The 27,256-nt window shown below is 38.5% G+C and overlaps 1 protein-coding gene across 2 annotated transcripts; it reads left to right on the top strand.

Annotated features, from left to right (window-relative positions):
* Positions 1-816: 816 nt before the first annotated feature.
* Positions 817-25,147, top strand: dennd1a (DENN/MADD domain containing 1A). Of its 2 annotated transcripts, XM_026339766.1 has the most exons (23): positions 817-959; positions 2,839-2,903; positions 7,817-7,860; positions 8,241-8,290; positions 9,748-9,867; positions 10,379-10,448; positions 11,255-11,335; positions 11,839-11,892; positions 13,479-13,589; positions 14,508-14,608; positions 15,658-15,703; positions 15,888-15,989; positions 16,092-16,217; positions 16,400-16,501; positions 16,775-16,862; positions 17,081-17,121; positions 17,221-17,292; positions 17,393-17,449; positions 17,707-17,859; positions 18,070-18,134; positions 19,394-19,531; positions 21,333-21,579; positions 21,763-25,147. In XM_026339766.1, the coding sequence occupies exons 1-23, from the start codon at positions 943-945 to the stop codon at positions 22,831-22,833; spliced, it is 3,021 nt and encodes a 1,006-aa protein (XP_026195551.1). In that variant the 5' UTR covers positions 817-942; the 3' UTR covers positions 22,834-25,147. The 2 variants fall into 2 exon arrangements, with proteins under 2 accessions (XP_026195551.1, XP_026195550.1); XM_026339765.1 differs by lacking the exon at positions 19,394-19,531.
* The last annotated feature ends 2,109 nt before the right edge of the window (positions 25,148-27,256 follow it).

Raw genomic sequence — 27,256 nt, 5'->3', positions numbered from 1 at the left:
TACTTTGCAGTCTACTCCTACTGCTCTGCATTTCTGGAATAAATATTGTTCTTTTATATTTCGTTGTAAAATACCCGAGAGTAGAACTATATAAGTCGATCTGAAACTACTTTAAAATTTGACTTTTACTTGGAACTGAGTATTATTACATATTGCCATTTTACTCTTAAGGGTATGAGTACATCCTCCACCACTGGATTTTACATACATGACAGGTAAGTATACGAAAGTAAACGACACGCCTGATCACACAAAAGATTCTTCAACATTTTATATATTTCATCAGATGCAGAAAGTTTTATTTATTCATGTCATCAGCATGACAACATATTATGAAGACAATGGATCCCTGTGGACATGCAAGGTCCCCAAATCATTTCATGTAAGTCCCATAGAAGATCCACCCAAGCCATACTTTAAATCCCCCTTGTGTCCCTTTTTTTTAGATCATTCTAAAAATGGACACTATAATCATCAAAATAACATAAAAACTTTGTCTCCTAATGAACAGATATCACAAGCTATCCATATTCCCACTTGAGAGAGAATAAGTTCCAATGTGATTTTTGACTTTCCTGGTTAGTCTAAGAACATGTAGGTTCTTCATCAGTCATAAGACCCAACATGTAAAGTAAATAATGATGCTCCACCACATTGGCTGTCTGTTTTATCACGAGACCCAATCGTTGCCCACGACATGTATTGTGGAAACTGTAGTTTCTAGCACTAGATTGCGCAGGATCACAAACACGCGTCTCCTGTAGCAGAACTACAAGCCCCAGAATTCATAGCAAAGTAGAGCGTGATCTACGCGTGTGGACGGACCATGGTGCTGTTAACGTTACAGCTCTGAGTGACAGGCTAGCATCAGAAAAACACCCCGGACAGACGCGTCTGCGCACCGTTATCTGCTGCCAGCAACGGCAGGGCGAAAAAATAAGGATGGGGTCCCGAATCAAGTAAGAATATTTATCCACTGCTTTAACGAAGGCTGTTAGCAACCCGCTGCTCTGTTAGCATGGTTCTAGTGAGTCATTGGGGAAGATACAGTAACAGTGGACTTGTTGCGACACAAGGCTAAAAACACTGGTGGCTAACATTAGTCATTTACAGCTTTCACAAGCTCAGACAGAGACGACTAGCATTGAGTTAGGAACATATTCTTGCAAGCTATGTGTTGTTAAAGCTAAAGCTACTGCAAGTTAGTTAAACATGGTAACTGTGTCAGATATTCAACCTTTACTGTGGGCTAGTGTCCAGAGCTGAAATCCAGAATAGAAATGTTGATGTGTGTGTGTGTGTGTGTGTGTGTGTGTGTGTGTGTGTGTGTGTGTGTGTGTGTCTGTCTGTCTGTCTGTCTGTCTGTCTGTCTGTCTGTGTCTGTGTGTCTGTCTGTCTGCATTCTTACACGTAGTGTAAATACTGTAAGACTGTGACTCTGTCATTATGTTTGGTTAAACTAAGCCAGTTTCAATATCTTGCTCTTAAACGTGTGTTTATGGGGGTTAGCAAAGTTTTGACTTACAGGAAGGCAGTACAGGAAGGTTATTGTCACATTACAATCATACAATAAAGTAACAATTCTGTGGTCTCTCTGGTTAGCAAGGTGATTATGGACTGTTGTGAGGTGCTGATTAAGTCAAGTGCAACCCTAAACAGGGTGTTAGCTGCAGTGGAGGACACAGAGATCATGTCCTCAGTTTTGTTTTACAGCATAAAATAAAACCATTCAACAATATGGTTTGGTTTGGCTTCAGGACATTAGTTCCTTCCAGTGACAACTTATTTGCAGGGAGAACCACTGGCAAACAAAACCTTGTAGTAAAGAAAGCTTTGAAAAAGCATAAGATTTCATTTTAAATATTACATTTGTGATTGATGCATTATATCTTTAAAATCCTGTCTATGGTATGTCTTAGTGTCCACAGCATATTTATTACATATGGTAAAAAAACAAAACTGTTTGAATTGTTCCTCATATTCAAGCTGAATGCCTGCTTGTTTGTCACAGAATAATAGAAGAAAATAAGATTCAATAGGACCCACTTTAATAATGCTTTGGCCCAAAGCAGATCGGTCTGCAACCAAAAGTTGCATTAACCTCTCTGCACCTTATTTGGGGATAGCAGTCAGTCAGGTGCAGCAGCTAGAGCTGTGGTGCTGATAGGACAGCGGCACACTAGGCAGATACACTGTTGTAAGTACAAATACCTGGATTATCTACAGTAAGTGTTTCTTAAATACAGACTAATCCAACTTAATAACGAAGGAAAAAAATACTGTAGATACTGTACACTTCTAGGTACATTAGATTAGGTGGATGTTTTTTTTTATTTTTTGTATTAAATAGAATCGGATCACACAGTCACAGAATCAGTCCCCAACAGTACAGATGATGCACTTATACGCAGAACAAGGGGTGCCCCTTAAACAGTTCCTCACTTTTGTGCAGTTGAGGTTGAAGCATGTTTAGAGTACAAATCAGCTTCAGTCTTACCATTTTAAAATAAAGGCCTGATTGATGGAGTATACTGAGATGGTTATCCCTTCAGCAGGTTCCCCCATTTCTACAGAGGCCTTCGAGTGGGAGTGACCATTGAGTTCTTGTTCCCTTCTCTGATGAGCTAACCTTTTCAATAACTGTACAACAGCCCAAACCATAGAGTTGGATTTGTTGAAACTCATTTTAAAAAGTAGCAGCTATTTTACCATAATAAATATTTGAACAGATTTACAGCAGAATTGTGTGATGTGACTGGATGATCAACCTGAGTGGTTAAGTACAGTGTCTGAACTGAATCCCTAACATGCAAATACAATTGTCTTCCTCTCTTTCAGGGAGAATCCAGAGTCCACCTTTGAGATCTATCTGGAGGTAGCTCATCCAGGCACACACAGCTCTGGTAAGTCTGTGATAACTAGAGGTATCACACATCCTGGACTACATGCATATTCTGTTTTGCATCAATGTGAGCCATCAAAACTTCTCTTATGTATTATATCACATGTCAGCGTTCAGACTTTAAGTAGCAGAATAGGAGTCAGCCAGCTTGGGGCTTGTGCTGGTTTTTCCCCACACTGCATATTTTCTGAAACACTGTTGCTGTTGTCAAAATGATAGGAGTAACATACACCATTATACAGCACAGCACTTAATTTGTTCTCCAAAAAAATTGCAAAAGAGTTGTAAAATCTGACCAGGACACAAAGTCCAGATATCTTTTTGGCTGTTATAAAAGTGAATCCTACTTCTTCCTTAATCTTTAACATTAAAATGTAACTGATTTAGTAATGAATGTTTTGTGACAGATAATTAAGTTGGACACAGGAAAAATTGTTCTTTTAGCTGTTCTACCCATAATTAGGTTCATATCTACATCTATGTCTATATAATGTACAGTGGCAAGAAAATGTATGTGAACCTTTTGGAATTTTCTTGTTTTCTGCATTAATTTGTCATAAAAACCTCATAGTGCTAGTGGAAAGTAGTGCTAGCCTTGGCACACAAGTTTTACCATAAACAAAGACAAAAACTGACCTCCAGAGTGACACAAATGGTAACATACATACTGGCTGGCCGAACAAGTAAGAGACACAGGGGTTAGACATTACTGTGACTTAACAAATACAAACACACACACTAAACCAAAAGTTTAGCAGCTGATCACTACGCTTCTTTTCCTACAAAAGAAACAACAAATGAATTTAACCGAAGCTTTATATGAACTATAACAACTAAAAATTAAGTAGGTAAAAATTAAGGGTAAGTGAAAACATTACCAAATTCATGGCGTGGCCCAGGCTGTGGCCATTGCAGTCCTGTAGTATCACTCAACTTCTACAGCGTTTCCGCTGACATACAGACATTCTCACATTACCTGATGAATTTTTGATACACTTGGCATGTTGGTCAGTTCATCTTCTCCTCAATCACTGCAAGCTGGCCAGGCTCTGATGCAGCAAAGCAGGCCCAAATCATGATGTTTCTTCCCACATACCTTACAATGGGGGTGATGTTTTCATGATGATATGCAGTGCCCTTTTTATGCCAGATGTTGTGTTGCAGGTTCTTTCCAGATAGTTCATTCTTAGTTTCGTCAGAGTACAAAACATTTTGCCAATACTGCTGTGCAGTGTCAATGTGCTCTTTGGCACACTTCAGGCGTTCAGCAATGTTCTTTTTAGTAAGCAGTCAGCTTCCTTTGTGGTGTTCTGCATAGACAGCATGCTTATTCAATGTTTTACCTACTGTATACTCATGAACACAGATGTTAGCCAGTTCCAATGATGCCTTCAAATCTTTGGCTGTCACTCGGGTTGTTTCTTTACCTCATTGATGAGTGTTCGTTGTGCTGCTCCATTTCTTGGCAGTATCTCCATTCTGTATCTGTAGACTGGTGAATTTCTTATAGTCTTTGACATCACTTTGTAACCCCTTCCAGCTTTATGTAAATCAACAATTCTTGATTGTAGATCCTATGAAGCTCCTTTTGGCGAGGCATGGATCACATAAGCGTATTCTTCTTGTGCAGAGTAAACTCAAAAGTTTTGATTGTTTTTTGTCAGTCAAAGTAGCTCTAGTCCACACCCTCAAAATGATGCTACTTCCCTTAACTTAACTTAACTTATGCTAATGCCTGACTCCAATTAGCTTTTTGGAGGTCATTATTCCAGGGGTATATGTACTTTTTCCACTAGCACTATTTTTTTTTTTTTTTTATGGTTGCTCTCAATAAAGAAATTAAAGATCAGAATTGTTTTTGTGTTATTAATTTAGGCACATTATATTTGTTAATACTCTTGAGATTAGATCACATTTTATTAGAAATTAATGCAGAAAACCATGAAATGTTAAAGTAGCTCTAGTCCATACCCTCAGTTATGCTACTTAACTTAATGTAAGTTGTACAAATGCCTGATTCCAATTAGCAAAATGTTCACATACTTTTTCTTGCCACTGTACATAAACAGTGGTGGCCGGATGTTTTCAAACCATTTTTTTCTTAATTTATGCATGTGTGGCAAAAGTATGGAGAGTAAGAGATAAATTAGGTTATGTATGAAATGGAGAACATTCAACACAATTGTTACCCTCCCCAAGAGTGGTTGACCAACAGAGAGCACACCATAAGTAGTTGCTTATTGGTCTGGGAGGACACAAGGAACCCAAATGTAACATGGGAAACTCTATATGGACTTACAAGAATTTGTTGTGTATTTGGATTTGAGATGGTTAATTTAATGATATGATCTGAGCTTACTTCTAAACATTTGCAAACTATGATGTAGGTGCAATAGTAGCTGCACATTACAAAGGATCAGATCTGGGAGCAGCTTGTTTAAAGTTAAATGAGAAGTGGTGCCCAATCTCGTCTCGGTCTGAGGCTTTTTTTAATCTGTTGTATGTGACTAATTTCCTGGGTACTGAGGAGAGACTTTCAGCTGTATTTCTAAGAATGCCTTCCTGTTGGAGTCTTGTACCTCTCATCATTTCCTGTTAAGTTTTCAAGATGCCACATTCATATCTGTGACATACTAATCTGCTTCGGCCAGATATCTGCTATTTTTGAAACTGTATTCTTGTGGACAGCTTCATACATTCATACATATACAGTTGCAAGAAAATTGGGATTACTTGGAGTTTTGCATGAATTGGTCATAATGTGCTCGATCTTCATCTAACTCACAACAATACAAAAACACAGTTTGCTGAAAATAATATTACACAAACATTATATGTTTTCATGTTTTTATTGAACATAACATGTAAACATACACAGTGCAGGGTGGAAAAAGTATGTGACTTAATAAGTGGTTGACCCTCTTTTGGCAGCAATAACCTCAACCAAACGTTTCCTGTAGTTGCAGATCAGACCTGCACAACGATCTGGAGTAATTTTGGACCACTCCTCTTCACAAAACTGTTTCAGTGTAGCAATAGTCTTGGGATGTCTGGTGTGAATGTCTCTCAAGGTCATGCCACAGCATTTCAATTGGGTTGAGGTCAGGACTCTGACTGGGCCACTCCAGAAGGTGTATTTTGTTCTGTTGAAGCTATTCTTTTGTTGAATTACTTGTATGCTTTGGGTCATTGTCCTGTTGCATCACCCATCTTATGTGGATCCGTCCAGGTCCTGAGGCAGCAAAGCAGCCCCAAACCATGATGCTCCCTCTGCCTTGTTTTACTTGTTTTGATGTTGGTGTGCTGTGCCTTTTTTTTCTTCACACATAGGGTTGTGTGTTTTTTCCAAACAACTCAATTTTGGTTTCATCTGTCCACAGAATATTTTGCCAGTAGTGCTGTGGAACATCCAGGTGCTCTTTTGCAAACTTCAAACGGGGTGCAATATTTGTTTTGGACAGCAATGGCTTCCCCTGTGGTGGTCCCATGTACTCCATTCTTGTTTAATGTTTTCCTTATTGTAGATGTGTCAACAAAAATGTTAGCATGTACCAGAGAAGTCTTTAGCTGACACTCTAGGATGCTTCTTTACCTCATTCAGCATTCTGTGCTGTGCTCTTGCAGTCATCTTTACAGTACGACCACGCATAGGGAGAGTAGCAACAGTGCTGCAACAGTAAACCCAAAACTGGTGTGTGTTTTTAAAGGGCAGGAGAGCTTTCAGCAACACATCCAATATCATCACACTGATTGGACTCAAGGTTGGCTCACTCCTGGCTCCAGACTGTGTTTTTGTATTGTGGTCGTACTATAAAGATGACTGCAAGAGCACAGCGCAGAATGCTGATGTGTGTGTGTAGATGGAAATTCTAGTAATTGCTGCATTTGTAAAAACATTTTGGGTCCTCTTTTATATTTGCCAGCACTTGTCTAATGAGGAATTTGACAGTGTTACGGTTTGTGGTAGTTGGTAGCTGTAGCCTCTGTTCTTCTTGGAGGGCTTTACTTTACTTTATCTTTGGTGAAACTAAAGTAAACTTGGTTCCACAGTTTACTTCTAGATTTGGGGGCAATGAGGTAGTTAATAAATAAAGCTATTGCACAGTATGTTTTTCCTTGACAGTCTAACAATTGTCAAGGATAAACAATTCTACAGTTGTACAGTATAAAACAACTTGTCAATGCCCCTTAGTAGATTATGCTCCAATTCAGTCACAAGACCATTAGTAAGGTCCAACAGTGATTTGTAGCAATAAGGCCTGACTGATACTCAGCTTTCTAGTTCATCCCAAAGGTGTTGGATAGATTGAGGCCAGCTTTTTATTTAGGCCACTTAAGTTCTTCCACCAAAAGTTCAAAGCTGACCTTGGCCGTGCATGTGGTCAATGCTATGTTGAAACAGGGAGGAGGGACAAACACACACTGTGTAGGAATAGAGTTATATAGCATTCTCTTTAATAAATTGCATTACTCTCACCTTAGCACCTGCATGTCAGAATGTGGGGTCATATGGGCACATTTATTGGGGTAGCTCCATCGAATTGGGCCCCATAAATTCTTCAAACAAACTTCAGAAAAAAAAGGCTGAGTTTAGTCTTTTGACTGTAAAGGATTATATAGCTGGGACTGTGGGACATCGGCGAACAGAATGGCTGGGCCATCACTGTAATTAATTGGACACAGACTATCAATGCAAGTGGATGTATGGTAGGAAAACCCCTGTGGTAGATCCAGGCTTTGAATTTGCTACTTTAACCCCGTTGTCTCCAGATGTTAACCAGGTGTTAATCAGGTAGATTTACTGATTAGGAATTCAGTCTTGGAAAGTAAATTTTTCTTGAGCTTGTCTGGCTACATATGAACTTTGACTTATTTGTTTCTACACAGTCTTTTCATGTATGTCATTTCCAACAGGGCCGGAGGTGAGAAGGCAGTTCCCTGAAGACTACGCAGACAAGGTTCAAAATACATATTATACTGCATTACTTTGTGATATGTTAATGTTTCTGTGTCACATGTGTAGAGTTACTTGTTTAGTTTTGTAATACATTGTAACATTTCACACTTCAGATCTTTCTGTTTACTTGTTCTCATATGTAGTATACAGGCTTAAGCAAAGGAAGTGCAATGTTTTATTTTGGTCAGGCACGGAAAATTTCTTGTACATCTGCTTTGCTCTTTCATTCCTTCTTTATAAATCAACTCCTCTCTGTTAAATCCTTCACATCAGTCCCTCAAACTATTTTCATTTTAATACAGTGTAACCTCATTATTAAATACTAATGATAATACAATATGCAACTACTGTGGTTTATTAGCCTTCATTTGTTTCCTACAGGAAACTCTTCAAACTGTGCCCAAGTTCTGCTTCCCCTTCAGCATGGACAGGTAAACACACACAGGACTTGACACATACAGTACTTTTCTAGACAGAAACGGATTTACTGATTTATTCACTTAGTTTGGGGGGCCTTTGAAACACATATGACCTACTTTCTGTACTGTCCCTGAACACCCCACAATGCAACACACCAGAGCAACAGCTGAATGCCACCTCGTGCTATGCATTTAGATGAACACCCACACACAAAGGCAAATGATAAGTCTTCCTACAACAAAAAATATCAGATTTCCAGGAAATCACATAAGATTTACTGATGTCAGGATGCAGCTAATAAAATGCAAGACACTGCAGCTCGAGAAATGTGAGAAGTCTGCAACATAGTGGCAGCAGGTTGGTGGAAGCATGGTCACAGTTTTGTAGTTGTTGAAACCATAGACTGTGTGTGGTGAGTTTTCAGAACCATTACACCCCTTTCCATTGTTACCTAAATGATTTAATGATGAAATGAAAATGACAACATTAAAAATAGTCTCGATTGTGGAGACCATATCACTCAATTAGTAAGTGTACTGTAGGTTTCTTTTGTGTTGCAATATGATTAGTAATGTTTTAGGACACTTTAATCTAGTACTTTAATTTGCAGGATACTCAACTGATACTGGATTTTAAGGCGGATCTTGTTATTACATTCTTGGAGTTTTTAAAAATCTGATAACTATAAATCAGGTGGTTGTATTTTTATTACCTTTATAACATGGAATAACAAAACAGTCTTGAAGCTCCCGTATCTCTTTCAAATGTATTTAAATGTAAAAATGAATTTTTACGTTCTTCAGTAAATTTTATATAATAACATATTTAATGTATTCAGCCACATATGCACCAGTACTGATACATTTCCAGTCAGATTATAATGACAGATACTTTGCCATGGCAGATTCATCAATCTTACATCTCCAATATGCTACTAGGTGAGCATCAGTTGGCAGGAAATGCAGTAAATCTTGGCATCAGGTTGCATTGACCTGCATAGATTTCCAGTGATGCAAAATGTGCTTCAGCATGGATTTATCTCTGTTTTTCCTTTTGCTCCACTCGTATTTTGTGCTCCTACAAATGAACAGTATCAATGACAGTATGTCAGAATAAATCCAAGTCGCCTGGGTGATACCAGAGTAAATTGGGATACACACCTTCTGTCTTTAGAAAATCAAAAATTTTTTTTGCTTATTCAGTACTTGTTTCTGTCTTTGTGACACTTCATACATCACACTGTGTAATTTAGAGGTAATTACAGGAGCAGTTGGACAGGTATCAGCTCTTTAGGAGTTCCTTCCTTTCTTTAACGTGCATTGTCTTCTCTTTCACAGTTTCACTTACAGTATTTATCACCATTCTAGTGCGGCTGTGATTAAAGGTTTATGTTCTGCTTCTCTTCATCCCACTCCATTCTCTCCCTCTAATTTTTTTCTGTGTGCTTTCTAAACTTCTTACCCTGCAGCCTGACAGTCAACCAGGTTGGCCAGAACTTCACATTTGTGTTGACTGACATTGAGAGCAAACAGAGATTTGGCTTCTGTCGCCTGTCATCAGGTGCACACACATGCTACTGCATTCTCAGGTGAGTGTTAGGGTGTACACAAGTTGCTGTTTTACGGTTAAGACCTGGGTTAGGGTAGTGATTTAGTCTAACTCAGCTCAGTTTGTAAGTAACAATTTTAATATTAATAACAGGAAAAAATAAATACATATACAGCGATTAATAAAAAATAAGGTGGATCGCAGAGTTATAATAAAACAGCATTTGCAGTACCAACAATGTGTAGTGTCAGTGTTTCATTTGGTACAGCTCATCTGGAGGATGCAGTTTCCATATCCCCAAAATGTAGGCATTTACAGTGTGACGTTTGATAAATGAAATAATGCCTATAAGCTTGCTAAAACAGCTCTAACCACCACATTAACCAGATAAAGTTCACAGATTCCAAAATTACCTCACTAGTTTTAGAATAAAAATTAGTTCGTACCCTGCAATTTTTTAAATGTCAATTTCTTTGGACATTTAATAAAAATTACTGGTAAATTCTGTAAGGTCCTAACAATGTCATTGTGAAACCTTTTGGTTCTTTCAGCTACCTGCCCTGGTTTGAAGTCTTCTACAAGCTGCTTAATATCCTGGCAGATTACACCATCAAAGGCCAGGTAAGTGAAGGCATGTGATGCATCTGCACAACATCCAGGAGAAAGTTTGGACCAATCTTTCCCACAGAACTTCTTCAGACATATTCTTCTGATGCCTGGTGTAAATGTCTCTCCTCATGTCATTCCAAAGCATCTCTACTGGCTTTAGTAGTAGTTTTACATTGATGTATAGGGTCATTTTCCTGCTGCATCACCCAGCTGGAGGATACCCTAATAAACCTTGGAATTAATTTTCCCTTCTGTAGAGACAAACAGTTTGGAGGTGACATAGCCCTAAATTATGATGCTGCCTCCACTCTACTTTGCTGTTGGGATGATGTTTTCATGTTGCTATGTGTTCTTACACCATACATAGTGCTGTGTGTTCTGTCACAAAAAAACGATGCACATCACCTGAAAAAAGAACACCTTGCCACTCCACGGTACAAGCTACTGGGAAAATGTTTTAAGAACAGATGAATTATGGCTACATTTTACACATAAGTATATACATATATACACTTACATACATCATGTAAAAAGGGAACCGTAAAGAACAGATGTGAAATGACCTTGAAACTAAATGACCACTACATGTCTGATGCCTGAGCTGAAGCAGTTCTGTTAGGAAGAATGATCCACAATTCCTACTTGAGGTTGTGCAGGTTTAATCCACAGCTAGTGACAAGTGATTGCCTTGACTTTGCAGTAGTTACTTCATGCAAACAGTGCTGCTTGCTGCCACTTAGAGTTATATTTTTAGTTTTTTAAATAAGAACATGTTTGTAATGGCCCCCTCTCCCCTCTTTTTGATCTAATAAATGTAGGAAAGCCAGTGGCAAGAGCTTCTGGTATCACTGCATACGCTCCCTATCCCGGAACCTGGAGTCCCTGTTCATCTCGGCATGGTGAGTCTGACTTCTGCATGTCGCATCCACCTGAACTCAGCTTGAACAAGAGGCTCTGCAAATGTCTGTTTTCCCCAAACAGAAGATATGTCAAAAGGATAGGTACATGCAGGTGTTCTGAAAACAACAGTTAGGTTGATGTGACCACTTACAAATAGTTTGAACTGCAACAGTGGCTACATACTACTTACTGTATTTCAGATTTCTTGAAAGCATGTTTTTTTTTTTGTTTGTTTTAATTTAAAGTGACTTACCCACAATGTGGGTGAACGGCCATAAATCTGCCAAGAAATCAAAGAACTTCAAAACTTGCCCAAGAATCATTTTGTTGACCTAGTGAAGCTCATGACAAACACGTGTTTCTGACCAAACTTGAATTCAAAGGAAGTTAGAAATGTTTCAAAAGTCTACATGTGAAGGTGGAGTGAGGCTGCACATTTTCACAAAGCCTCTCCTGGAAGGCGTTCATAATTAGGACTCCTCTCATGTTCTGTTTTCTCCAGCATTCCTTCTTCACTGTGCCTGACACAAGGGAACTCCCCAGCATACCTGAGAATGTGAGTGCTGCCATTACTCTTGCTTTATGTTTTTTTCTGACAAACAGAGATATGACCTATGTCAGATCAGTGATAAAATCTTGAACGTATTGGTACATCACAGTTAAACCTTGGCTAATGAAGCTTGCTGTGATTATGAATGCTTTTTCAAAGGGAAAAGAACAAAAAGAGGATAGAAAAATTCAACTGTGCAACAAAACCAACCACACTTTAGTCTGTACAAAAAAGAGAATCACTTTTGTTTGTGCACAGCAACCAGATGAATGAATACAAAGCAGAGACAAATTTTGCAGTATTGCAAGTTTAAGACAAGGTTCAGTCAACATAAAGTAGTAATACAAACCAGCCGAATACTGTAAAGGGTAAGTGCAACAATTTTGCACATTTAAGTTTTGTTATAGGTAACAGGTTATAGCTAAGTATTGACTAATCCAAAGGTTTACATACAATCATCCTGGACTGGAAATCCTGGAAATATTGAGCTTTCAGTGATTTCTTTTAACGCGTCTGTCTAATCTTTTAAAAAAGAAAACAAAGAAACACAAGAACTTAGTGCTCAGGGTTTAATTCATTTTAGGTTTAGGGAAGGCCATTCAAATAGCTTAATATTATCTAATGGTGATGGAAAACGTGCTTACTGTAGACACTGACACTGCTGTTCTAGCAGCAACCAGTTCATGGCCTGTCTGTCCCTTGGTGGTCGTGGGTTGTTCCTGAACAAACCAATATTTAATTCGATTCAATACAACTAAATGTAGAAATATGTAGAAAACCCAACAATCCCAGTTGAACAGCTCTAAGGGACAGTGAAGAGGAAAAACACCCTTTACAGGAGTAAACTCCAGCAGAACCAGGCTCAGGGTGGGCGGCTATCTGCCTCAATCAGCTTAGTGAGACAGTTTGGGTATTATCACTCTTCAGATCTTGGAAACTGGCTACACCTCTTTTGTATATTACTGAAATCACTTCAGTCTGCAACTTTAGATGAACTAACTTGACGTAGTTGAAAATGTCTCACCTCTCATCAAAAAAGCTTTTTCATGGGTAACTGACTGGAGGAAAGTTTCAGGCATTTACGCTGAAATTGTTGAGGTTGAAACTGGCTGTAGTGCAACACAACAAAAGAAGCTAATTTAGCATGCTGATCTGTGAGACTACAAAGTAAAATATGCTTGCTAAGCACCTTGGAACACTGCCTGAACATTCCCATTTTGAAGTAAGGGATATTTTTCTTGGTCTTCCCCTTTTGCTGACATTGCATGAATACAGCAGAATCAGAGCAGTCAATAATAGAGTTTCAGATTGTGGGTAATGTAGTTGCCAGGGTTTGGGGAAATAAAAGAATGTGGTTGTGCTCCATCAATTTTAATCCTTTTGGAGGTTAGATCTAGCAGTTGTGAATCTTCTAAAATGATTAGTTTAATCTGAAAAGTTAACATTTAGACCTAATGGTAACTATAAGATGACTGAACTATCTCCTGAATACTTTGTGTGCAAAGTAATTTACTGAATCATTGTCCACTGATCTTAACGTTCACGACTAACTCTCCTGTTTGTTTTTCTCTTATTGTTTTTGACTTTTGCAGAGAAACCTAACAGAGTACTTTTTAGCAGTAGATGTCAATAACATGCTTCATCTGTACGCTAGTATGCTTTATGAACGTCGAATCCTCATCTGCTGTAGCAAACTAAGCACTGTAAGTAGAGTCCACTTCCTGTTTCTTCTCTATTCCACATCAATGTCTGTTTTTGGTCATTTGTGGTAAAATCTTTCAATAATGACAAGGTCTGCTAGAATTTGTAGTTTACAGGACCATGTCATTTATGCTGTCACCTTTCTGGAAAGAATTAAAAACATTTTCATTGTTATTTAGGTAGTTGAAGCTCAAGGTTGTAAATTTGACTAAATGTAGTAGGGGATTAACGTTCTGAAACCAAGACTGAGACCAAAACCTGCTGCCACCAGTGTAGCATGAGCTGTCTGTCAGCAGCTGTGCTGATGCACTGTGTAGGTCATCTGTGTTGTGAGGTTTTCAAGGACAGTAGGGGAGTGTAGGTCATCAGAAAGCATTCGACTTTTAAAAAAATAAATAAACACAGAGGAATCAACCAATCAACAGTGACCCAAAACCTCAAGGTTGTTTTTTGATCAGCTGCATAAAGTGAGTTAAACATAAAGTCCATAAATGATCATGTATAAACATCAACAACCTTTTATTGACTTTGTGCTTACAAACAAAGACAGTATAAGATATACAGTTCACATTTTTACAGATTTAACAGGTATGTCACAAATAACATATAATCAAAAGAATATGCAGTAATAGAACAGAACAATGTGGTGCGCATGTTATGGGCACCTGCTGAAACAACATTCAATGTAGCATTATGGTTATATTTAAAACCATGTTAAATCTTTTAGAATGCAGAAAAACTAGAAAATGGCAAATAACTTAAAAAAAACGTAACTTTTCTTCCCAATGTACTGTTTATATCTATCTATATATAGATATGCATATAATTTATATATACTTTTAACTGTTACATAATTAACTGCATACATTGAGCAGCAATGTGACATCAAATGTTATTTTGTTATTCACCCTTGTCCACAGTTAACAGCTTGTGTCCATGGATCTGCAGCAATGCTATATCCAATGCACTGGCAACATGTTTACATTCCTGTCCTTCCTCAACATCTATTAGACTACTGCTGGTGAGTGTGCTGGCTTGTTCTCTGTGAAGCTTTTTTTTTTTTAAACATTGTACTTTTAACACACTCACATGGCACCAAATAGACTGATCACATATACTGGATCTCTGCACATCACTGATCACCTTGTCTTTCACAGATTGTCTGCATGGTAGCGTGATGACTGTGATTTTATATTCAGATTAAATCAAATTGTATACTGTTCAGGTTTGCTAAGCATTAATAATTTATCTATTTTATACTGCTCATCTAGGTGTGGGCTGTGTTCTTTCAGTCATTAATGTCATTAGGAATTACTGTTGTTATTGTAGGTAAGTACTGAAAACTGTGTGAGCCTGCACAAACCTTTACCGTTGCATACTTTGGGCTTTTTAGTGTCCAGACACTTTTATCCAAATCAACTTACAGGTGATGTACAAGGTACAAGGCAAAGTCAGGTTAAGTGTAAGGAGGTCTTGCCTAAGGACTAGAGGTAGGCCAGCAAGGACTCGAACCCCAGGAGGGCAGAGATCTTACCACTTTAACTATCCAGCTGTTCTAAAACATTAATTTTCTTATTTTATGGTATTCCTATAAAGTTAAATAATATTCTACTGTTAAAAAGTGATAAATGAGAAAAAGCTCTAATTCTAATTCTAGTTCTAATGTTTGTAACTAAAAACATATTGGAATTCTGGCAACCCAGTGTATGCAGGATGTATGTGTTTTTAATTTTTGCTGGATACAAATAACAGGGAGTACTGTTTGCACTTTACCCTTATTAAGACATGTATTTAATGACATCTCACTGGTGATATGAATAAATACAGACACAGGGATGGAGAGGCCTATTTTTATTCCCTTGTTGTCATAGTAGCATGTTGGTCAAGCACCTGGGTGAGTTAGTTTGGTGGGTGATACATTGATATAACCTTAGAGGTTTCACTACAAGATGCAGACTTCTGGTAAACTGTAACCGAAAAAAGAGAATTCACAAAACCACCAGAAAGTGGTTGAGACATGAGTCATGATTCATTATACATACACTCTATTTGTATTTGTTTGTTTTTCAGCGCCCCAATGCCCTACCTGATTGGAGTGCATTCCAGCCTGATGGAGGTAGGTGTTAATAACCAACACACAGGAAATTGACTCATTCAAGATTTATAACCAGAAACTCCAGTAACGTATGTAGGACGGCTACATACGTTGCATAAACGTACGTTTATGCATCCACATACTGTCCCTCACAAGCACTTTGTTTTTACTTCACTCTGTCAATGTCATATGATGTCTTTTGTAGAAAGTTCGAGGCATGGCTCTGGATGATGTAGTGGTCCTGAATGTGGATACAAACACCTTAGAAACCCCCTATGATGACCTCCAAAGCCTGCCCAATGATGTGGTAAGGAACTACTGTCCAGTATTTGTCTTAGAGGAAAAAAAAAGTCTGCTATATGGATGTAAACTCTAATAAATAAAGCCGCTACTGTCTGGGTCCACACAGGTTTCATCTTTAAAAAGTCGTTTGAAGAAGGTTTCTTCTGCGACAGGGGATGGTGTGGCTCGAGCCTTCCTCAAGAGTCAGGTGGCTCTGTTTGGCAGCTACAGAAACGCTTTGCAAATTGAATTGGTCAGTACATGCTGTAGATCACAGACATGAAGAATGGTTAACAATGTGACGTACATGATAGAATTAATGTTGATCTTCACATAGGCATGCCAATATCCCTAAATATTAATTAGAGTTTTTTATTTGAAGGATAAAGCTGTACAGTATACAGTACAGTTTTTTCTTTTCTTCTGCATTTTTAGGGAGAGCCAATAACATTTAATGAAGACACCTTTGTGAACCATCGTTCCAGCGCCATGAGACAGTTTCTCCAGAATGCCATTCAACTGCAGCTCTTTAAACAGGTGCACGTGCTATGTCAGGACACTTTTTGAAATAAAGCATTGCCTGGGCCTTTACCCTAACCTTAACCATCACAATAAAAGCTGACTAATCTCAATCTATTCTATCTCAAACCCTAAAACAAACAAAACTGAAGCAGTTGAAAACCTCTCTCTCTGGTGTTTTAAAATTGAAAATTGTCCTCACAAAGAAGAAACAGTACAAACCAATGCACACACATCTTTTTTATTCACCTTTTGTGTTACACCCTTATACATTTTGTGTATCCCCTACAGTTCATTGACGGTCGCTTAGACCTTTTGAACTCAGGAGAGGGTTTCAATGACATCTTTGAGGAGGAGATTAACATGGGTGAATATGCAGGTAAGTGAGCAGTGATGTGTTAATGGAGACGTGTGTGTGACAGGTGTTGTGTGTGTTTGACATTCAAACTAATTGACTATTTAGATGGCCTTGAGCAGGCATTTGTTCCATTTCTTTTGTAATAAAAATAATAGTAACATCTGCAATACTTCTGCATCAGATTCTAAGTAGATTTAGAAGCTTGAACCTTGACCTTTTATTGTGACTCTACCCTGCAGGCAGTGATAAGACCTACCACCAGTGGCTGTTCACTGTGAAGGTGAGCTAGTCTGAATACTACTATCCAGACGGACAGTAGTATGTGGCACATACTACAAATCTCTAATTTAACTGATTTGGTGTTAATGTTTTCTTACAGAAAGGTGGTGGGGCTATCTTCAACACAGTGAAAACCAAGGCCAACCCGGCTATGAAGACGGTTTACAAGTTTGTAAGTACATCCTGTGTTCCATCGGAAGCTAATAAATGCTAATTTCTAGGTAGAAATAAAAAAAGCCAATGATCTGGCTTTGTGTGTGTTTGTTTGACAGGCTAAAGACCATGCCAAAATGCGTATCAAGGAAGTTAGGAGCCGGCTTAAGCAGAGGGTATGTATCTTTACAGGTTATAACTCATTCTGGGTCATTTTAACACGGTTAAACTTTTGTAACAGCAGCAAAGATTCTGACAGCTTTTGGTCTCTCTTCATAAAAATACCTTCAAAACCATCCTAACTTACCTTGTGTACCTTAACTGAACCTGACCACCTCAGCCACGGCGTGCAGCCTCCTTCCCCCTCCCTTTGCAGTGCCATTATTCCTTTCACCCATGTCAACCTCCAGCTCCCTGTGTGCTCCTTCTACAGGAGCAGGGAGAAAACGGTTTCTCCTCTGGCGGGTCAGCGGTCATTGACGACGACAGCGCAGCAGGGTTTACCTCCTCCATCAGTGCAGTCAGGAGAGAGGGGCCACTGAGAACCTGGGACGACCACAGGCCAATCACTGTGCACTTTGGACAGGTGAACACAAATGAGATTGTAGATATTTGTGTAATATTTCTATTATATATTTGTAATTACCTGCAGGTTAATTAGTAAATGATTTGCATTTTGCTAATTGGATTATTTTATATTGTCAACTGCACATTTAAATTTCTGTTCTGTAAAATCTTTAAAAAAAAAAAAAAAAGATTTATGCCATGTTTTTAATTGAATAATTTACGTCTACAGGCTCGACCACCTATGTTGTTGAAGAGACCAGGCAGCAATGTGAGTCTGGAGAGCAGCGCTGACCAGTAAGTCTACCTCCATTACCTCTATTTACAGTATATCCACTGTCCAGGATTCAGTGAAGACATATCATTTATATATCTGAAAAGGATAACGTAGAGGGTTAAACATGCAACTTCGAGACACCTATTGTGTCTGTTAATACAGGTTTAATGCTTCTATCAAAAAAAATCTTTACGAGACAGAAAATTAAATGAAAAAGATTTAATAAGCAGAACCAGGATAACGGATCAGAACTGATAAAATCAGTCTTCCTTCATGTAGCCCTGTCACTGTATCTACTTTTGTTGGATGATATATTGTCCCTTAAATAATTCTGATAGAGAGTATTATTAACATTTTAATTTAATTTATTAGGTTTAATTCAGTGACGTATGTTCTGTATGGTCCCTCAATGCCTTCATACCACACATGGAAACTGTCTTGTTATTTATGGGCATTAAAACTCACATGAAATTGACTTTTGTCACTCATACAGTAGCGTTTTGAAGTGGAATGTTGAAGGTACAGTAACATGTATAAGCTAGCTGAGCAACTTACATGTTAAATTCTTTATAGAGATTGGAGAACACATGCAGATACTGCTTTGTATTTGCATGTGTTCATAATTTTTACACCCGCTGGACTGTAACGTTGTTTGCCCATTGTATCCAGACACACTGTAGCGTCGTCCAGCTGACGTTTCCTCCTGCACCTGCTTGCCTGGGAGGACACAAATGTTTTTGTTCTTGTTGATTTTGTAGTGTGTCATGGCATGTTCACATTTGACACACAGAGATGAGATGGAGGGTATAGCAGCACACCAAAATGTTAATGACATAGACTCTTATATAAACAAATGTGCATGGAAATACAATAAGCAATATTGAGGTTAGCTAAAATGATACATACATATACATATATCAAATCATATGACAGACAATAACATTATAATAGCGACAGCCCTACCTTCAACTGCCAAATACCATGAGTACTTTTTTTTACTTTTTCTTTCGGAAATTAAAAGGTTTGTTCATTGCTTTGTTTGTTCATATGACTGTGTTTATTTTTTCAACTAAATACTAATTCATGCCTATTCAAGAATACATTAAATAATATAGTTACTACAGTAGCATGCTAATCCTAGTACACAGAATGTAAACAAACTAAAGCCTTATAGATTACTAATCCCCCAACTTCATTTTCTTAATGTTCCTCTTCTTTACTGTTTTAACTTTACTGTAATGAGCTGTAAATTTCCTTGTCTACCCTCTCCTCACCATAGTTCTAGCCGTCCTACTCTTCACTACACAGTCTTTCTCTCTGAGGATTCGTCCGGAGATGAGCTCCAGTACGACGAGGACTCCATCTCTGGGTTTCCTGACAGCTTTCTCTTCTCCGTTCCTTTTGAGTGGTCACCTCTGTACGCATCTTTGTCCTGTTGACTGATTAATAAGCCTTACTCCTCTCTTCTCTGTACTATCTGTTTTCTTTCTATTCAAACATGTACTTGTTTAAATAGGGATGACTCGATGGATGGCTCGATCCTTTTTAATACTGGGTATCTGTCAGGCCTTGGAGCATCTCTAGTTGTAAAGCTTCACATGAAATTATCTATCAAATGTTTATTTTGTAGGTCTATAGTGCCTATAAAAAGTATTCACCTTTTTTTATATTATTTACTAAACTTAACAATATATGGATGATTTAATTTGACAGAAAAAGACTCTTTCCCAAAGTCACACATCCCTACAAAGTAATCTACATTCATTAAAAATATGAAACTTAAAATACATTTGCAATAAAAAGTAAATGATCAGTCAATATCCTGATGTGGAAAAAGTAAGTGAAAACGTGGTATAATAACTGATTTAACCATCTTTGTCAGCAATAACCTCAAGCAGACTCATCCTGTAGCTGTGGATTAGGCCTGAATAACATCCAGGAGGAACATAGGTTTTTCTTCCACCACATTGTCAATTCTGTGTACTACCACAGTAGCAACTCATCTCCATTTATAGACAGTTTGTCTAAACGTGAACTGATGAATGTCTATTTCAACAATAATCGTAGATCTTCTGAGATCTCAGTTTTGCTAGCCATGGTTCACATGATGCTACTTTTAAATAGTGCTAAACCACACCTCCATTTTTGTTTCATTGATTGAACTTCAGGTTTTCTAGCATTTAATAACATCAGAGGTCTAGTGTTTCCCTTACTTTTTCACTATCACGTTGTATGTTTAATAGGTGTAAAATGAAACCAGCTTCGAAATATTTTGTTTGTTGATATTTTAGACTTTGGTAAACATCTGATTATATTTGACGACCAATTGATTCACAATATCGGGAACTTACAAACTGTTCACTCACCTTTTGATGCATCTGTGATTGTAAATGTATTCACCCCCTTTAAGTCAAATCACCTAAATTGTCACTAATTCAGGCAAATGGTTTGAAATACATCACATACATGAAGGCACAGTATTAAAATGGAGCTAATCTGAGTACAGTGAATGTGTTTCAAATGATTATACTGTAATAACAATTACTAATTGTTATAGTACTGCACCTGTATCTGGAAGGTCAGTCTTTATAAAGCCAATCAGACTAGATGTTGTGTTTGGGGAAAACCAAACACTGCAAATCATCACAAACACACCTTCCCCTCTGTGACTTATCAAGGTAACAGATGAAATTAATGAACATATTGGGAAAACCTGCCTATCTGCAAAAGATTGCAGTCAAAGAAATCTGTTTCACTTTGCCACGAAAGAGTACTTTTCTGTTGACCAGTGCCAAAAAAGCCAAATTAAATCAGCCACTTTGATTCAATTTTCAAACCAACAAAGCATGTCAATTTTATTATTTAATTAGTGAATTTTAAAAACAATGTCTCCCGTGTCTTATAAGATAATTAACAAGCAATTGCTATGGAAGAGTCTGGTTTTACACATTACTTGTTCACATCATAGACTTAGTATTATAAATGTGTTGGTAGTAAGATAAAACACCAGCCTTATCCAGTTAGAGGTAGGGGATAGGTATAACATGTTAACCACAAACTCTTAGGAATTGAAATTTTTCAATTTAACTCAGCATCTGAGTTTCTTCTTTATTTTAAGTTAAAGGTCATTGGTCCTTTGGGTACAGTATTTTGACACATAGAGATTTCTAGTCATCTAGTCTGATTGCTAAACCAAAAATCAAACACTGTTCTTGCAGGCCACAGCCATACCGCTCCCTGAAGGAGGTTGAGTTGATAGAAGGGTTCGATCCTAGTTTTGGGACAGAGTGTCACACCGCACCTCCAAGCCCAGTCAATGAGAAGTTTTCAAATGTCAACTTGCTTGGCGATATCTTTGGCTGCCAGGACGAGCCTGACTGTCATCCAATTACCTTGGCTAAAAGCCTTGAGGACCTGAGGACTCCCAAAGAATCTGATGAACTACAAGCCAAGTTTACCTACCAGGTCAGAAGTCCAAATTGGTAGATTTTTCCTTTGACCATATGCAGCTGGATTGTGTTGTATTGCACATGCTCTTAAGATCGGAATTAATTTTGAACTCACTGTCTGTAGTCTCTTAGCGTGTGCGTCTTATGTGTCTTTTCCTGCATCACCATGTAATGTCTTAATTATTTCTCACCTTTGCAGCGAATGGACCTCAGTGTTGGGGAACACTCGAGAACCCTTCCAGGCCTCAAGATTTCCAACCCATATAACAAGCTTTGGAGTATAGGGCAGGATGAAACAACCCTGCCTGTTTGTGTTCCTCCTACCTGTGATAAAGCAGCATCTGTCCAACTTCCTGTGCACATTGAATCTAACTCCCCAGACCATGAAATCTCTGGCCCAGGCAGTGACCTTTTGGAGCTTTGCACCCCTAGCAACATAACCATTCCTCGTCCCCATGGTAGAAAGACACCTGAGCTTGGTACTGTCCTAGCACCACCTGTAGCCCAATCACGCTCTAAGCCAGCAGGGACTGGTGAAGGTAGGACTACATCAGGGGGACAAGAATTTAGGCAAGCACTGAGCATGACCACGGATGGAGACGTGCACAAGCCTAACAAGGTTGCAGAGGACAGTATAGATCTTCTTGACCTTTTAGACCCTCTTAAGAGCTCTGCACAGACCAGTTCCAATTCACTAAGTGATGGGGCTGATACTGGTATGTCATCATCTTCCTGCAAACCAACACTACCAACCATGTCGTACCCACAGGGTTTGCCTCCTTTCCCAGTCCATCCCCAGATATCACGCAACCCTTTTGCCCAGTCTCTGCAGCACAGTTCCCCTCAAATGCATTATTCTCCAGCTGTAAGTGGGAATCCTTTCAATGCAGTCTACAGGCCTCCACCAGGCTCCTACTTACACACTCCACCCCAACCGCAGTCCTTTTCGACACTACCGGGACTCTACAGACAGCATTCGCCAGGCAGTTCAACTCTACCGCCAAACTATGGACTGCATCAATTAGCTTCCCCCTCCTTAGTCACCTCCCTTCCTCATTCCTCTGCCAGCAGTCATGCCCTTTCCAGCCTGGCAGACTCCATGTCTGTCCCCATCACAGCTATGAACACACTGGCGAGGCCACTTTGTGCTGAGGGAGACAGCCAAAAGACTCAGGATCCTTTTGGGGACCTGCTGACAATGGTCAAGCCAGCTACACCCCAAAAAAAGAAGGTGGAAGACCTTCGGAGAAGGTGGGAAACCTTTGACTAAACCTGTGAATATGCACTGAGGTGCCCTTCTTTGTCGCTACAAAAATTTTCCTCGCTACCCTATCAGGACCTTGTATTGCAGTTAGTGACACATTAGCTCAAATTTTCTCTTCTGCTTACACAGCTCACACTTGTAGAAATAAACTGAGACTAAAACGTGCAGAAGAAATGTGTTTTCTCGACTGCTGTTGCTTTATGAGCTGATGGTGACTGAACTTTTTTCACCTTGCTACTGCAGCTCACCATGTGACCACATCTACCACATAAACCATACAGAGGACGTAGAAACTAATTTTACTAGGATTTCAGTTCTTCATTACCTCTTTAGCAGTATTGAACTAACACTGAACAAACAGTTGCCCTCTGCTAACCATTTTGTCTATACTGAGCCTTCTCTTTTTAAGTAGCTGATGAGATTAGAGTAGGGGACAACAGCAACCTGTGTGAGTTTGGGACAGGCTGTATAGCAGATTTGCTATTTAGTTCTAACTGTTGGTTGAAGGTCTCACGTATTGCCAATGAATAAAACCTTAGGGACTAAAAGTGTTGGTGACCACTTGCTGTTTGAATGCACCATAAATCACAAGCTAACATTCAATATTAAACTTACAATCTTAAGATTTTTATTGTATTATAAACAAATTCTTTTGCTCTGATTTTTAAGACAATAACATATGCTACAATTTACACTACTAGTAACTCTATTTTCCTCTACTTGTGTGTTGTGCATAGGGAGTACAGTTATGTAAAAAGAGAAAATGTATCATTAACTGCAACAGGTCATGGTCCAATACGTAGTGGGAGCCAGAGTCCTGCACCGGATCAGGTACACCTGAAACACGGCACCAAGTTTTCAAAATTGGACCCGTGCAGGACTGGTGGTGGTGTGTGTGGGCCTTTCACCTTTCATGTGGTACCCTGTATCCAGGTTACCCGATCCAGTGCAGGACTCTGGCTCCCACCACCATCAGGTTTGTTGCTGGTGGTAATACACAGGAGTGTGTGGACTGTCCTGCCAGACCACAAACACTTGGACTCAGCTAAGGATTATCAGAATTTTGTTGTTTTATTTTTCCGCCATCCTATCAAGAAAATCGCACACAAAGACCGCCTTGCTTCAAGATGCCAACAGTTGACAGCCTATTACCACTCGCTAATGAATTGCCAGCTCCCTCTCTTTACTGCCACCACAAGCGTAATGCTCAGTATAGATCAGCATAGAGTTGTGACTTTAAAAACAGCACGCAGTATGTTCCCAATAGAGGATATACAGTGTGTCACATTCTCAACAGCATATGTCTTAATGATATCATCTTCTATGATTAGCTTGTACAATTACTAGTAGCTAGTCTGCTGTAGTTGATTAACATTCAATGGCATTATGGTACTGTAGCTACAGAGTGTGGTGGATATCAGTCGTGCAGTTAGCTCACATATTGATGTTTTTGGTAGCTTTATGCAAAGTGCTGTTTTTTTTCCTTTATAATGAATCCCTTCATTGACTTCTTTTATTGACCTATAAAATGTGTTGCCTCCTACTGTTTTTTTAAGACCCCTGCAATACACTGTGCTGCCCCTAAATTAATTTAAACATGTCTAATGAAATATAAGGGGACTTTAAAACACTTTGTTGTATATTTTGTTGGTTTAAAAGATTGCTCTACCTATGTTGCTGCTGATATATGCACTCTAATTAATTCCTTTTGTTGTTTCTTGCTTCAGTCCAGTATTATTTTGTGTTTGACAGTGATGTCTAATGAGTTACAGGTTCTTACAGTTTTGCCAGCAGTAGTATTTGAGCTGTTCTGATTTCTCCAGCAACGAAATTGCGCAGCTGTCAAACCTCTTCAGCCTTTACTTCTTTCCAGGGCATCCATGTGTGGTCAATGCCAAAAAGTCCTACTTGTTTCAAAGTGCTGTACAGATCTAGTTGCAGTTGTGTGTATGTGTGTATACAGACAACACTATATTTATTGTAAGACTGATTTATGATCTTTCTGCATTTGATTACAAGTGCAGTTACATTCTAGTAACAATTATTTCTTCATGTCATCTTTACTTGACTAAACTTTCATATCACAGGACTTGTTCATTATCTCACTACATTATTTTTCCAACAACGTTTATCTGTCTGTTGGTTAAGAGCCACATGATGAATTCATGGTCCCTACAAGATGATTCCTGGTTATTTTAACCCATCTTCTTTCCACTAGCACCATCATGAAATATACTTTCACTCTTTCATCACACAAAAATGTTACCTTGTGCAAAAGAATTATTAAAATAAATATAAAAAATAAAAATCTGCAACACTGTGTTCCATTTTCTCTCATTTTTTACACAAATGCACTTTGTTTGCTTAAAGGCACCATGCAGCTAATCTAACCCTGCACTCTATGTAATGACAACTGAGGATAGCAGTGGTTGACTGACTGACTGTCAGCCAACCACTGGTGATGAGTTATAGATCATAGTCACTGATCAGTGAACCGAGTCAGTTGTAGCCTCGGTGGCTTTAAGTGACTTTAACATGATTCATTATTTAACTGTTAGCACTAGCTGAGAGATAAAACGACAAATCCAAATTTAATGTTACCAATGTGATTAGCCTGGCTTAACCTGAAGATCAAATACTGTGTCAAAAGTGTTTTGGTATAATACCACGCAGGGTGGCCCTATTAAGTATGGATGTGTCAGTTTAAGACTGATCTGTGGCCACACACATCAAACTGCTGTGGAAGACATTATGCTGAGCAGGAAATAAAGTGGAAAGGGAGCTGTCACGACTAGCAAGCAACTTACAATAAGGCTCTGCAAGTTGAAACTGATATTTGACTTCAGACAAAAAGACTTCACTGATGGCAGCACTTTGCAGACACACAACCATGATGCCAATAGTTCCATTGGTTTGAACCTGGTTTAAACCTGATCTCAACCTGAAGTGTATGTTTTGGGGATAAAAACATTTGATCCATAAGTCTGAAGTGCATAGTCTATCCATTAATCCATCATCCTAATCACTTCTCTTAAGGGTCACTGAGGGGCTGTGAGGTGTCTGTGCTAACCACTACACCACTGTGCAGCCCACACAGCAGACTTTGTTATTCCAATATTTACTTTTTTTTTTATTGCCACTAACTAAAAGATCGGTTTATGAATAAAATAGTCTAAATGAATGTAAAAGAATTTAAAAGAAAATAGGAATCAGGGTTTCTCCATGGATCTGTACATGACTTAAACTTAAGGCCTGAACGTTTCTGAAGAAAGCTTCTGAACAACGCTTTACTTTATTGTATAATACATACATCATTCACAAAACGTCCTGGATTTTGTACATCAAACAGACACAAAATACTGTGCAGGGTATATTTACAAAATCAGTACATGTTCATTCAATAATCTAATACTGTACTTCACATTTTTCACAGGATTTTTATATTTTATTTTCTCTCTCTTACAGTTTATAACATGTCTTTTATTCCTTTCATTCTTTTTTTATGACCTTAATATCAGCAGAAGATGTTTCATTCTTGATGCAATCTGGATTTCATCTGTTTTTACTGACTTTATTCACAAGTGAAGATGTTGAGTGTGAGCGGTCTCTTCATGCACCTGAGTGGCTACAAGTAGATCCTGAACACAGGATAAACATGAATATACAAACTGTACAGGCTTAATGCAAACAGAAAAGTCAACTTGTGGAGTAAACTACTGTATGTAACTAAACGTATTCACACAGCAGCCAGAGTGCAATAATGGGATTCCTCTGTAAAAACAGTATTATAATCTTAGTTTTATTCTTAATCATTTCACTGCTTCCCAGTAGACAGTTAAAATATAGAGGAAAATCCTAAAACCCATTAACGTTACTGTGAAGAAGCTAACCACTTCCACAGTAACACACTCGTAGGGCCAGGAGGAGGTTTCTTTTTGATTTTACATTGTGAGGCCAAAAGTTTAAACTTGAAAGTTGGAATTTTGACAAGAAAACTGAAATGTCAGGAATGTGAAGAATAAGTAAGAAATTTCAGAAATAAGTTGAAATGTTGAAAATAAATTCAAATTTAACGTCGGTCGAAGAGACTGCAGGATGAAGTTGATGTTACGAGCTTGATGCCATCTTGTGCATTAAGAAGAGTTCAGTTTGCAGAAATACATTTCTAGGATGCATTCAAATGGAGTTGGCAGTTGGTGGAGCTCATTCAACGGTCCATCAAACCACTGCAGAAGTAAAGGACACAATGAAAACAATGTAGAAAAGAGAGTCTCCTCGTCACTGCACACAGACCTGATGTCTCCGCCTCTTCACTGAAAGTCACCAGAGACGTCAAAGTCACGATTCATACCCACTAAGTTGTATTTACATTGCAATACATTTCCAATACATTTAATAATAACACCCCTATTAAATCACCCATCACAAT

The sequence above is a fragment of the Anabas testudineus genome, chromosome 22 (genome assembly GCF_900324465.2).
Source record: "Anabas testudineus chromosome 22, fAnaTes1.2, whole genome shotgun sequence".
Lineage (NCBI taxonomy): Eukaryota > Metazoa > Chordata > Actinopteri > Anabantiformes > Anabantidae > Anabas > Anabas testudineus.
The sequence above is the reverse complement of the archived record's forward strand: the minus strand, read 5'-3'. Positions and strand labels throughout refer to the sequence as shown.

Bases quoted from the DNA above. Each gene is read 5' to 3' on its own strand.
- dennd1a (XM_026339766.1), top strand. The intron at 2,904-7,816 runs GTAAGTCTGTGA...CATTTCCAACAG, and splicing joins TCCAGGCACACACAGCTCTG to GGCCGGAGGTGAGAAGGCAG. The intron at 21,580-21,762 runs GTCAGAAGTCCA...TCACCTTTGCAG, and splicing joins AAGCCAAGTTTACCTACCAG to CGAATGGACCTCAGTGTTGG.